This window comes from Hippocampus zosterae, chromosome 11 (assembly GCF_025434085.1).
Source record: "Hippocampus zosterae strain Florida chromosome 11, ASM2543408v3, whole genome shotgun sequence".
Classification (NCBI taxonomy): domain Eukaryota; kingdom Metazoa; phylum Chordata; class Actinopteri; order Syngnathiformes; family Syngnathidae; genus Hippocampus; species Hippocampus zosterae.
The window spans coordinates 2,629,620-2,641,677 of record NC_067461.1 but is presented as its reverse complement, the minus strand read 5'-3'; the positions used below and the strand labels follow the sequence as shown (position 1 = coordinate 2,641,677).

The window sequence follows — 12,058 nt, the reverse complement described above, 5'->3', positions numbered from 1 at the left end:
TTTAAATTGTGGAATCAAATGATGTTTTCTGTGATATTCTGTGCACTGTCACCTACGTATACGAAACAAATACCTAGCTAGCTAGCCAGCAACATTAGCTTGCTAACTACCTACCTAGCTATCTCCCCTCAATGTTCTACCAAGCATTACTCACAACCAAATTTCAGGAGCAAAATGCCACCATTTAGCAGTTCGTTGTATTACTTATTATTTTATTATCTCGTTTTCAGTGTTCGTCGTAGACATTTGAAGCTCGAAACAATTTGATTCGGCCGTGATCATGTGACACAGCACGGCATCCTGATTGGCGGTGGCGGATGATTGCGGACAGCGGAGGCTGCACTCAACTCACCCTGGCCATGAAGTCCACAGCAGCCCCTCGGTTCAGAAGCAGCGTGGCCACGTTAATGTTGCCGTAGTGGGCTGCAATGTGAAGTGGGGTGAAGCCACTCTGATTGGAACACACAGATACAAGGGCAAGCACATTATATTAAAATCATTTAAAAAAAAAATGCACACACTCAAATCCATGCCAACACTTAAGTCCACTCACACAAGGACGCACGCTACTTTTTTTCCCCATTGCCCCCCCCTCCACACACACACATCTGGTTATGGACGTGCTTTATTCAGCGTTGGGCGCGGGTCTAAATACCATCAGAAGCACTGACCTACGTTTATAACCTATTTTCTTCATTTTTTTATCCTGTCCAATCAGATTTCAGGATTGTCCCTGTTGCCATGTCATTGTCATCTGCCCAGGGCCCTCAGAACAAAAAGTGCTGTCGGATTAACAATATGAGCAACGAAACAGTTTCTTGAACTAATTAGATTTCAAACGAGTCCTCGCCGAGCCACAGCGCTGGCCTTTGATGATGATGTCAGCGATTGATTAGTTAAAAGCAAAATTTTGACTTGCGAAACACATCTGTAGCGATCCGCACACATGCGCATATCCGTACAGCATTGAACTTCATACTGTATATGATTAATTAGACTAAAACAAATGTTGTCGTTTGGTTAAGGTGGCGGAAATGGCCCCTGCAAATGAACACGACATCCCGAATCAGAGTCATTTCCTGGCTTAGTGAGCGACAGCTGTCCAAATGACACAACCGTTCCAAATTAAGCTGTGTAATCATTCCACATTACTGATAATCCAGGGGTGTTTGCTGACAGATATATAATGTCTCAAACAACCAAGTCAACGAAAGATACGAAATATCAAAACATGATTGTTATTCTTATCATCTTATTTCGTTTTTGGGAGTGGGGTATACATTTTACTCCCAAAGACATCGCAGCAGCCAAGCTACTCTTGTACAATGCAAAATGCTTTCGGCAACTACAGTTTACAATTCCCTTGGAAATTGCGTGTGAAGGCTGAGAGTCACCAAAGCCAAAAATGCAGTAATTAGCAACAGATCAGTGTGCGGGGGGTTGGGGGGGGGGGGGGGGGGGGGTGATCCTTTGCTCTGAACAAGCTGCGCATTCTCTTCAATGACAGCATTGGCATTGGAGGGGGTCGCGGGTGTGCTGGAGCCTATCCCAGCTGTCTTCGGGCAATAGGCGGAGAGTACCCGGAGAAAAGCCGCACAGGCGCAGGGAGAACCTTGCCAACTCCACACAGGGAGGCCGGAGCTGGAATCGAACCCGGTACCTCCGCACTGTGAAGTCGACGCGCTAACCACTGGACTATCACCCCCCCCCCCCCGGCCCCACCCCCTCAAAAGGTGATTAATTAATTAAACTATGAATCAACATGGTAATTTCAAGAGGCACCTTAATGGCATTTGGTGTAAATGCTCTTCTGTCAGCATTCAAATAAAAAAACGGAGCCCGGCAAACTAGCTAGCATCACCTAGCATCACGGGGAATCTGTTGCCATGCGGGTTTTAAGGGCAAGCCACTGCTGATAACCGCTCGACATGCTCCGCACGCTGGTTATCATCTTAATCAGTTTCATGGATCACACAATTACGACATTCAAAGTCACTTTTGAGACTCAAGTCGTTTGCTAAAAATAACAGCCGAAGCTTACATTTTTAGGCACCATGAAACCATTAAAATCAAGAAGAGCTTGGGTCCCCGCCCCCCCCCCCCCCCCCCCCCCCCGGAGTCCAGCCAAGAAGGCAGCCAAACATGCGCCAGTTAATCAGTTATCATCTCTTTCCAAGTTACACGGGTGAAGACATGGACGAGAAGGATGGCGTTAAATGGAAACAAGGGGTAAGGGTGGCACAAAGGGGGCTTCAAAACTGCAGTAGTTCAAGGGAACCATTTTGGTGGGCGAGGGTTTTTGTTTTTTTTCCCCCCAGACTGTTTATGAGCTGAGATGGAGAGACTAAGTCATGTACAGAGTTGAGGTGTACCTCTGTTGTTCTATTCATCATCTACAAAGTCAGCCAAGAGAGGAGAGAATGCGGCGTTAGTGAGGAAAACGACAAGCAAAAGTGTCTACCATTGTGAGCGGAGGAGATCTTCAAAATGGCGGCAAGAAATGGCAAAAAAAGTAAAAATAAAATAAAAACTGTCCCGCCCGAGCACGGACAGGCTGCCTCACCTTGGACTCCACGTCTGCGTTGTGGTCGTTCTGGAGGAGCAGAGCGGCGGCTTTGGTGTCGTCCTTGCGGGCGGCGATGTGCAGGGCGGCAGACGCACTTTGCCCTTGGTGTCGTTCTCCAGAAGCAAGGAGACCACTTGGTCGTGGCCCTGCTGGAGGGCCACCGCCAGAGGGGTGAAGCCATCCTGCGCACAAGGGGCCCAAGACCAAGAGCGAGCTGCTCAATTTGATGCCGAGGAAGATCTGAATATAGCTATTGGCAGTAGCGCGAGCTAGCATCCGACTAGTTGCTCACAGCTAGCTTATACCGCTATGTAAGAGTATATTTGAGAAAAAAAATGAGAGTATGTGACGCCATATTGTTAAAGTATGACGTTGCTGTATCTAACATCGCCTTCCAAATGATAATACAAATTATATTTTTCTTGGATTTTCCTAAATAGTTTAAACGATTAGCAGGTAGAAGGAATGACGGACTAGCGTTAGCATGTTTGGGATTCTATTCACTTCATTTTATTTTATTTTATTTTTTGTATGCTGGCCTCAAGCGAACTGTTCGAGAAGTACGTGCAGTACCTCGGTGGCCATGCTCTGGCTGGCGCTGTTCTCCAGAAGGAAGCGGACCACCTCCAGGTGATTCTCCTGGGCTGCCATGTACAGAGGCGTGAAGCCATTCTGCGGCACAAAACCAAGCACACGCCAGAGAAGCAAAAAGCCTTTGAAATCTGCGCTTGTTGAAACGGATTCAGTCGTTGTTTGAGTCATTGGAAAAGCGAATGTTTTGGAAAATGTCTCGAGGAATATCGGCGTAACTTTGATGATGGCAGAATATGTAATAATAATAATAATAAAAATGCATTTTATTTAAAAGCGCCTTTCATGCCACCCAAGGACACTGTACAGACAATAAGAAAATACAATGTAAAAATTTGTAAACGAGATATGGGACATAAAATCATAAAAACATATATATAGAATAACAACTACCCCCCCCCCCCAAAAAAAGTATAAAAACCTTGACTTCACCTTGACGTGACAGCAGGCAGTAAAATTGAAAGGTTGAAGCCTACTGGGCACGAAGCCAGACTGAGCGAGGAGCCGAGCAGCTGAGTGATTCCCGGCCCGTGATGAGCAAGTGAAAGGGAAGCCACGTCGGGGGGGGTGTGCTTTTTGCTTATCCGTTTCTTTCTTTTTTTTTTTTTTTTTGCTGCCGTGACTTGTGCGGTGTACAACTCACCTGAGATTGTGCGTTGACATTGGCTCCGTTGGTGACCAGCTCTTTGACGACTTCCGTTTGGCCCGCCAGCGAGGCGATGTGCAGGGCGGTGTTTCCTTTCTGGATTACACGAAACCACCACGGCAATGCCGTTAAAGCTCTCACACACCTGTTATGCGCGCGGCCAATTCTGTTTATATCCACGTCGGCATCCAAGTATCCCGGTGACACGCCGGTCACAAAGCTCTCCCGGCCATGCTCGTACCGCCAACAACGTGTCACTTCCGATGCCACGCGTGCCCGCGCAGAAATGAGCCCTTGTCGAGCACCCGGTCGTAAATATGCTCGCGCGAGGTTTTTATGAACCTGCGCCGTCCCCCGTGATGGCAAAATCGACCCCTGTGGATTGCCCCCGCCGGCCACGTGATGGAGTGCAACGTCGCACGAAGGTGACACGTGGGGGCCTTGTTCTTTCCCGAGGAAATGAGATCACCGTGACTGCAGAGGAATGGTTTGTTCTTGACGTCTAACAAACATACATCCATTTTATAGACTAGTTGAACCATTAGCATCGATTCTAGCGCACTGAACATCTACAAAGGCCCAAAACGTACAGTATATGGCACAAAATAGTTGTTTCAAGGTACGCCGCTTACGTTTTCACCGCTGGATTTCCAAATCCCGATTTCACGTCATACATTTTCCAATTGCCGATTTTTCTGACAAATAAACACATTTATAACGTCCACTTCATGACAACGACTAGATTTTTCTCACAAAATAGGGAAAAGGCCTTCGTTACGACGAACCTTGGGAAATACTTATAAATAATAAATAATAATAAATAAATAATACTTAAATCACAATCGAAATACTGAAGGGGGGGGGGGGGGGGGCGGGGATCAAAATCTCTGAGTTGAGTGGCCACTTCCTTTGGAGAAGATCGTCCTTCAAAGCCTAACGATGGCTTGATATCAATTACGGATGGCGGAGTGTCGATACCTGATATCGGTATTGAGACGATACCGATATCACCCGATATCGGTCTCGGGCCGATACCCAAACTGGAAAGTGAGCATTTGGCATCTTTGGTGTCGCACACGTTGCGCTTGATGAACATCAGCACAAACACAAAAGCGTATAAAAATATTAGGGAACGAGAAACAACTCTATAGCTTCAACCTCCTCCTCAAAGACCGCCTAAAGTTAAAAAAAGTGTTGACAGCGCACACAACGAATCCCCAAGACCTTCCACTAATTCATCAGACCGCTGGGGGGGGGGGGGGGGGGGGGGGGGGGGTACGGTCACAATTGCAAGGCTTTAATTGGGGAGACCTTCTTCTTGAATATTTCATCACATGATATGTTTGTCAACAGAATGCGTGTAGCCTGTGGCAGAGAAGCGGAGCGACGCAAGCGGCTGCCAGACATGAATGGGAGGCTAATATTTCCCCCTCAAAACTGTTTAGTGGCTTCAGAAGAGCAGACCTCTCCCAGAATGCATACCATTAGGATTTGCAAACGTTGCACTCGAAATCATCAGAGCCGCGTGAGGTTGATTGGAGCGGAGCGCGGCTTACCTTGGTCGCCGCATCCACGGCGGCACCGAGTTTCAGCAGCTCCGCCACAACCTCCACATGGCCCTCTTTCGAGGCCAAATGGAGCGCATTCAGGCCATTCTGAGAAAGGAAACCAAAAACTTGTGAGACCCTTTTTCCACCCCCTCCCCTCACCGCCCTTCACAAAAAATGGTGCTCGTTCGTGGTGGTGCTGCGCTTAGTTTGTGCTTAGCAAGTTCTTACGAAGAACCCGTTTGGTTTTCCACCGGCAAAGAGCCAAGTGGGAGGAGCTCCCTACGTCACTGATTACGTCACTGCTTACGTCAATGTTTACCCAAGAGCGCCTACGTTATGCATAATAATAATAATAATTGTAATCCCCGTAAGGCAACTGCTAAGCAAATTAGCATAGCGTCGATTATACTTGTATACAGTATATTTATATAGTATATATATATATATATATATATATATATAGTATATTTCTTAATCGTCGTAGAGCAAAACACTGTAGTGAATAACAAATTCACTTTTCGGGGCAAACAGAGTTTCTTGCACTTTGACATCAACTAGACCAGGGTTGTCAAACTCATTTTTGTCGGGGGCCATTTTGGGGCGATGTCTCCCATCGGAGGTCCTGTTGCGACAGTGGAACTAAATCAACGTTTAGGAATTATTACTCGTACACAACGAAATTGATGGATTACCAGTCTTGAAATCGGTCGCATGAACTGGAATCGTTTGTACAATGATTGTTTCAGCGAGTGTTCGCGTGGAACAAAATGATTGCAAAAATCTCAACGTGATTTATTGCGTGTGACAATTCGACATTTTGGTGCAGATTTTAGCAAGGATCATGGAAGTTGACGCGCGCGATTTGCTCCTTTGCCGGCCATATACAATGATGTGGCGGGCCTGATCTGGCCCCCGGGCCTTGAGTTTGATACCCGTGAAGTCGTCAATACAAACAATATATAGTCGCTTTCTTAACCGACTTTAGCGTGTTTCGAAATGTTGAATGATTTTCAAGTGGCCCTTTCATCCTTCCATTTTTCTGCTCAACTCACCTGATTGCAAATGTTAATCTCGACCCCAGACTTGAGGTAGTCAAGGACCTTTTCGAGGTTTCCGGCCCGGGCGGCTCTCAAGTAACTGGCATTGCTGTCAGACTGCGGAGAGGCAAGCGAGAGGTGAAAAAGAGAAGCGAATCGTGAGTCCAAACTGAAAATAGAGAACAGTGGACGCAAAAATATGCATTTGGATGTACCGGGTCGAACCTCGGCCATCGTTGCTCAATGCAAAAGGACACGAGAAGAAAAGCAACGCTAGCGTCCGCGCATTTGCTGTACGCGCTCCCTTTTCCGCCTTGGCCTGATGAAGATTTAAAAAGCAAAACATCCTGGAGACCGAAGCCATATGGAAGCCGGCAGAGCTGCGGCGGCATGCCGCTTCATCCCGAGCATGCGCGTCCGCCGCCACGTCCCAAAGGACACTCGGCTTCCTTCAAATCCAAAGCGTGTTTTGATTCGCGGAGGCTCGCGCCTGACGCCGAGACTTCTCGGCTGCAGCCTCCCCCGAATGTGCCGGACTGCCTCCTAAAATGAGGCTTGTACACTCCAAAAAAAAAAAAAAAAAATGATGAGGCAAGCTTATTTTTGCCCCCTGTCAGAAAATGTAAGCGCGGGAAAGAGGGAGGATGGGAGGGGGCGGGGCCGAATTCCAGAATCTTATTCAGCGCCAGAACCTGCTCGACGACAAGAGCCCGATCCACAAACAGAACGAGTCAACAAAAGAAACAGAGCATCACACTCGTTTGTCAATGGAAAATATTTGTCCCAGAGTCATTTCCTGATTACTGAGACCTTTAAACCGAAGCTCGTATCTCAGCCACTAACGAGAAAAATTGCCCCCCCCCACCAACATCCCATCCCAGGGGACATGTCGGATCTCATGGCCTTTTTGCAACACCAGACGACCAGCTGCGGAATCTGCTTGTTCAAAGATAATACTGCTTTGTTTTGATTGACACGGAGAGCTGAGAATGTCGCTCTGGTCGAAAGCCAACAACAAGCAGCAAGTCAAGGCGGCTGCAATTAAGTTCCGGTAAAAGCATCTGCTATGTTTAAATCCCGCCCCCCCCCCCAAAAAATGGACAGAAAGATAGTTGAAAAGGCCCAAGTCATTTACCTGAGTTTAGCTGGTCCCCGACCAGTAGCGTGCCTCGATCCCGCAAAGAGAGAAAGAGCAGACGTCGGAAGCTGTTGCGCATGCTAATGTCATCAAAAACCACGCGATGCAAAGAACCCCGTTGAGTCAACATTTGCCGTTTCGGCGCTGAGAACTCGTCAACAGCCAACGGACGAGAGCGGCGAGCCGTCGTGTCGTCTTTTCATCGATCACTGGTCACATCGTTGCTAATCGCAAACAATTAGCAACGATGCTAACAACAAGTAGCTGTCATTGCTTCATGCTAGTTCCTTTGTATTTGTCAAATATCTTTCATGGAAGCTAAAATGTTTGATTCTTTTTTACATTTTCACATCGATTGTGACAAAAGTGTCCAAGATATTGTCCGAATACTTTTTGGGACGAAATCTTTAGCCCCCAAAAAAAACAACAACCATGTACTTAACTGTAGCCTTAACTATTGCCTCTGTGGTGACCTTGCGCTATTCTGTCCTCATTCATTGCTTATTAAAGCCAAAGTTTCCCATGCAGGATAACATCTGCGCGGAGCGTGTGTGTGTGTGTGTGTGTGTGCGTGTGTGTGTGTGTGTGTGTGTGTATCCGCTGGTACAAATCCAAACAGTTGTCCTCCTTCTTACATAAGCAGTCCTGATGCCTGAAAGAAGGCGCTATGCCGTAGCTTGCCCGCATGATCAACAACATACCCCCCGAAGTATAAAGTATGCTAGCAGGTGAGAATGCTAGCATACTCCACCACCGCAATGATGTCGGCCAAACACGTTGAAAGCCGCGTAGCCGCTTATACAGTTATCTCGGTGGGGGGGGGGGGGGGGGGGGGCGTGTGTCACGTCAAGCGACCGATCTGCGACGACATTGATATTCTATTCTCTTCTTCTTTATGTGACCGGCTTAAGTGGCAGATTAAATAGTTTTAAGTCGCGGATTCCGCCGGCGTTATCCCTTAATGCTGAGTGACCAACATGTCGGACGCGCGCGCCGCCCTCGGTGAAATGTGCCCATCCAAGATGGAGGTGATTCACACAGGACAGGGGGCGGCAGATTTATAAGTGAAATATCGCTAAGCTCCCCCCCGCCCCCCCCCGCACCCCCTCGCAGGATCAGATATTGAAAGAAAATGGCGGCGCGCGAGAGTATAGGTTAAGCGGCGGGAGAAATATGACACACGAGGGGAGGACATGAAGAGATGAGCGGCGTAGATTTGTTTTTAATAGAGCTTGGTGAGTTTAAGGGGGGGGGACGGGGAGGGGGGGAGTCACTCATTTGTGGGGAAATAAATGACAGAAAATGTGAGATCTTACCATCCCACGTCCGATTAAATAGCGGCCATGTCGTCTACTGCAACTTCTTTGTCTCAAATGAGAATTTTGTATTTTTATTTTTATTTTTTTTAATGGAAGCACGAGCAAAGTGGACTTTTTACATTGACATGTCAACTCTTCTGCTCGCGAACGACAACGACAAATACCAAGTGGATGATGAGCGTCATGACAAAGGATATTCTGGGATGTTCTAATGATGATGTCGTTTGTGATATGCTTGATCGTAAGCATGATTGATTATCGTGAATGATTATGGGCTGTTAACTCATTCAGTCGCAGCCAATTCTAGACCAAGTCTGAAAAGACGTTTAAAAACGTCTTTGGGAGTGAATGAGTTAAAAAAATAAAAATAAAGATAACTTCTTGTTTTGAGGCTGCTATGTGGCATGAGAACGTTTGGAACGTTTCGAACAAGCGGCGGAGCGGCTGCAGCGCTTGTATTGTTTCATTTGATCCCTCGCCGTCCTGACTAAACAGAAACCACAGAGCAGAGCTTCCGAAAAAAGCCCCGGGGGCGCCCAGCGGCAGGCCCCCAAAAGGTGTCCGGCGCCAAACGCCAACTTTGCAAAAGCTCCACACTGTTATTTCTTCTCATATCACAACTTGCGACGAAAGAACTCAGCAAAAGTTTGGCTTTTAAAGTTCACCGCTCGGTTCACACGCTGCACAGGAAGGAAACAAAACGCAAAGTAAACTTCAAAGGAAGCGGCGTCGGCTTAGTTGTTTCTTTTTTAGGGAAAGGGCAACAACATCAACATTTTCCAGAGTCGCTCGTTGGGCAGCTGTGGATTTTGAGCAGATTGGGTTTCTTTTAGCCGTGATCTCGGGTTTATTATTTTGAACAGGCAGATTGAGTGAAAGATTGGTCACTCCCCATTTTAGAGCGCCCCGTTGTGTCATAAAATGTAACAAACGGGTACCGTTTCATCTTCTCACAATTTGCACGATGGGATTGGGGTTGAAATTCCGGCAAGGATCAACATTTGGGTCCCTGGTGCAAGAACTTTTACGCAAGGAGCCGATTGCAAGCGACTGCCGGTCCCTTTGCGGGATAAAAATCGGGGTGAGTTGTGTTGAACGAATTGCGCGTGAATGTCGCTTTCCTTCCTCTTGGCGGAAAATGTGGAGAATGAAATGAGTTTAATTTTTGAGCAAAGCCGCAGCGGTAACCCCAATCCTGGGTCGCTTTGCCCCCTCTTTTGGATCAAAATCTTGAGCCATTGTCAGTCCTTAGACCAATGCGCTTGGTATTTAAAAAAAACAAAAGTAGCATTGGCTCAGTCTCTTTTTGACCCAGCGCTGGCCCAACCCAGCAGTTTAAAACAAAAACCGAACTAAATATCACAACCAAGCACACTCAAGGGACCACAACATTCGGTCCACCCGCCAGCCGGACTGCAACCGACTCCGAGAGGCGCAGCGAGTTGCCCAGTGTTGCATTTTCAAGGTCGTCGTCGCAAGTTTGGGAAAAGACAAACGAGCGGCGTTTTACTCACACGCGTCGCCAAGCCGGCACCTTCCTCCACAGCCATCGTCTCTCACTGTTTACACTCTGTCGCTTTCTCTCCTCTCTGAAGACAAGTGAAACCTGAACTATATCACTAACCCCCCCCCCCACCCCACCCCACCCCGCCACCCAAGAGCAGACCAGCCGGCCCACCAGCCCGTCACCGGTTGGACACTCATCCCCACTCGAGCGGCCACGGGTGCCGTGAGAACACAAAGAAAAGGTGCTTTTTGCATCGCGTGAGGCATGGAGAGCGCGCAGGAGGAGGTACAGTACACAGGAGGAGGATGCTCAGAGGGTCTCTAAACAAAGCACCAAAGCAGTCTCCCTTCTCCAAAAAAAAATAAATAAAATCCCCCCCCACCCACCCCTACATCCCCGCACCTTTCAAGCGTGGAGGGAAAACCCTCGCCCCCGGCCCCCCCCCCCACGACTTACCATGACAGCGACGGATTCCCCCTCCTTTTCCGCCTCCTTGCCTTTCTTCCTCACCTTCATTGACTCTGCAGCAGCAGGAAGAGGAAGAGGAGGAAGACGACGACGGGTTTTTGTGGTCCCGGATAAGCGAGACGAGCGTGCTGGAAATAGACCCCGGTGCAAAAAAAAAAAAAAAAAAAATGACTACGGCGGGATGTGTCACTCCACCCACCATCCCTCCCAGCCAGTCATTTTATGATCCCACCCACTCTCCCTCGCCCCCTCCCACTCTCGCTGCCTCCCTCAGCATGCGCCTCTTTGTCATCCCGCTGATCAGTCCTTTTTTTTTTCTCCCCCCCCCAACAAAGACCACGCGTGCATCTGTGTGTCCGGCACGCTAACGCTACCTGGACTCAGCAAGTGGGAGCCGGCCGAACGATTTTTTTTTCGGGGGGGGGGGGGGGTGATGTTGTCTCATGCAGAAAAATTACAGTAGTCGCTTTCACGTGGGGTGTCTACCCTCCCCCTACCCCATCCGAAAAACAGTCAATGGGGACACTTTAACAGGAGGATTAGGAGGGCTCGCTCTGTGGTATTGGGGACACCCCCCCCCGCTCCCCACACACACCCCTACTGTCCTCCCACCTCGCATCCCCGTAGTAAAAGGCACTCAGATTCACGTAGATTGCAAAAAAAAAAAATTAACAGCTTCTTAAAAGTGTCACATTTTTAGGTGTGATTATTCTATCGACGACACTGGACAGCAGCAGATTTTAATCGGAGGTTGGCTTTAAATTTGCCTAAACATATTTTTGAGGACGATTTAAAAGAAAAAATCATATTCGTTTTTCATCACAGTTAATAAAGACCCGTGGGAGGGGGGTCGTTGCATGATCCGTCTGCATGTGTTGCTGCACCATTGGTGTTCAAATATGAAACGGGTTATAACAACTCGACACGAATGCGATTCCTGAGCCGGTGTTAGCATGATGCTAGCGCCGATTTCAAAGCTAGGTTCCGTGGTTGTTTTAAATACGCAATATTGACTTCTTATCTGTTTTGTTTGACAGCGAGAGTGGCGTTGAAGAGCTCGAAGCCTCTTTTTCCAAGAAGTGGTCACGCCCTGCTCTCAAAAACAGAACCAAGGGACAGCTTGGAGCTCGGAAAAAAAAAAAAATCAGGTTACCGCTATCTCAAGGCTCCCATGTAATGATGTGACTCGCTTTACTTGAAGTAAAAGTACAAAGGTAAAGCGTGTAATGAACTTCA

At 47.8% G+C, this 12,058-nt stretch overlaps 1 protein-coding gene across 1 annotated transcript in view; it reads right to left on the bottom strand.

Annotated features, from left to right (window-relative positions):
* Window positions 1-12,058, bottom strand: part of LOC127610055 (ankyrin-3-like) — a 28,494-nt gene that overhangs the window by 1,832 nt on the left and 14,604 nt on the right. Inside the window, 8 exon segments of the mRNA XM_052079783.1 lie at window positions 353-451; window positions 2,373-2,393; window positions 2,564-2,649; window positions 2,652-2,748; window positions 3,140-3,238; window positions 3,801-3,899; window positions 5,360-5,458; window positions 6,406-6,507. Of these exon segments, the coding sequence (XP_051935743.1) occupies window positions 353-451; window positions 2,373-2,393; window positions 2,564-2,649; window positions 2,652-2,748; window positions 3,140-3,238; window positions 3,801-3,899; window positions 5,360-5,458; window positions 6,406-6,507 (702 nt within the window).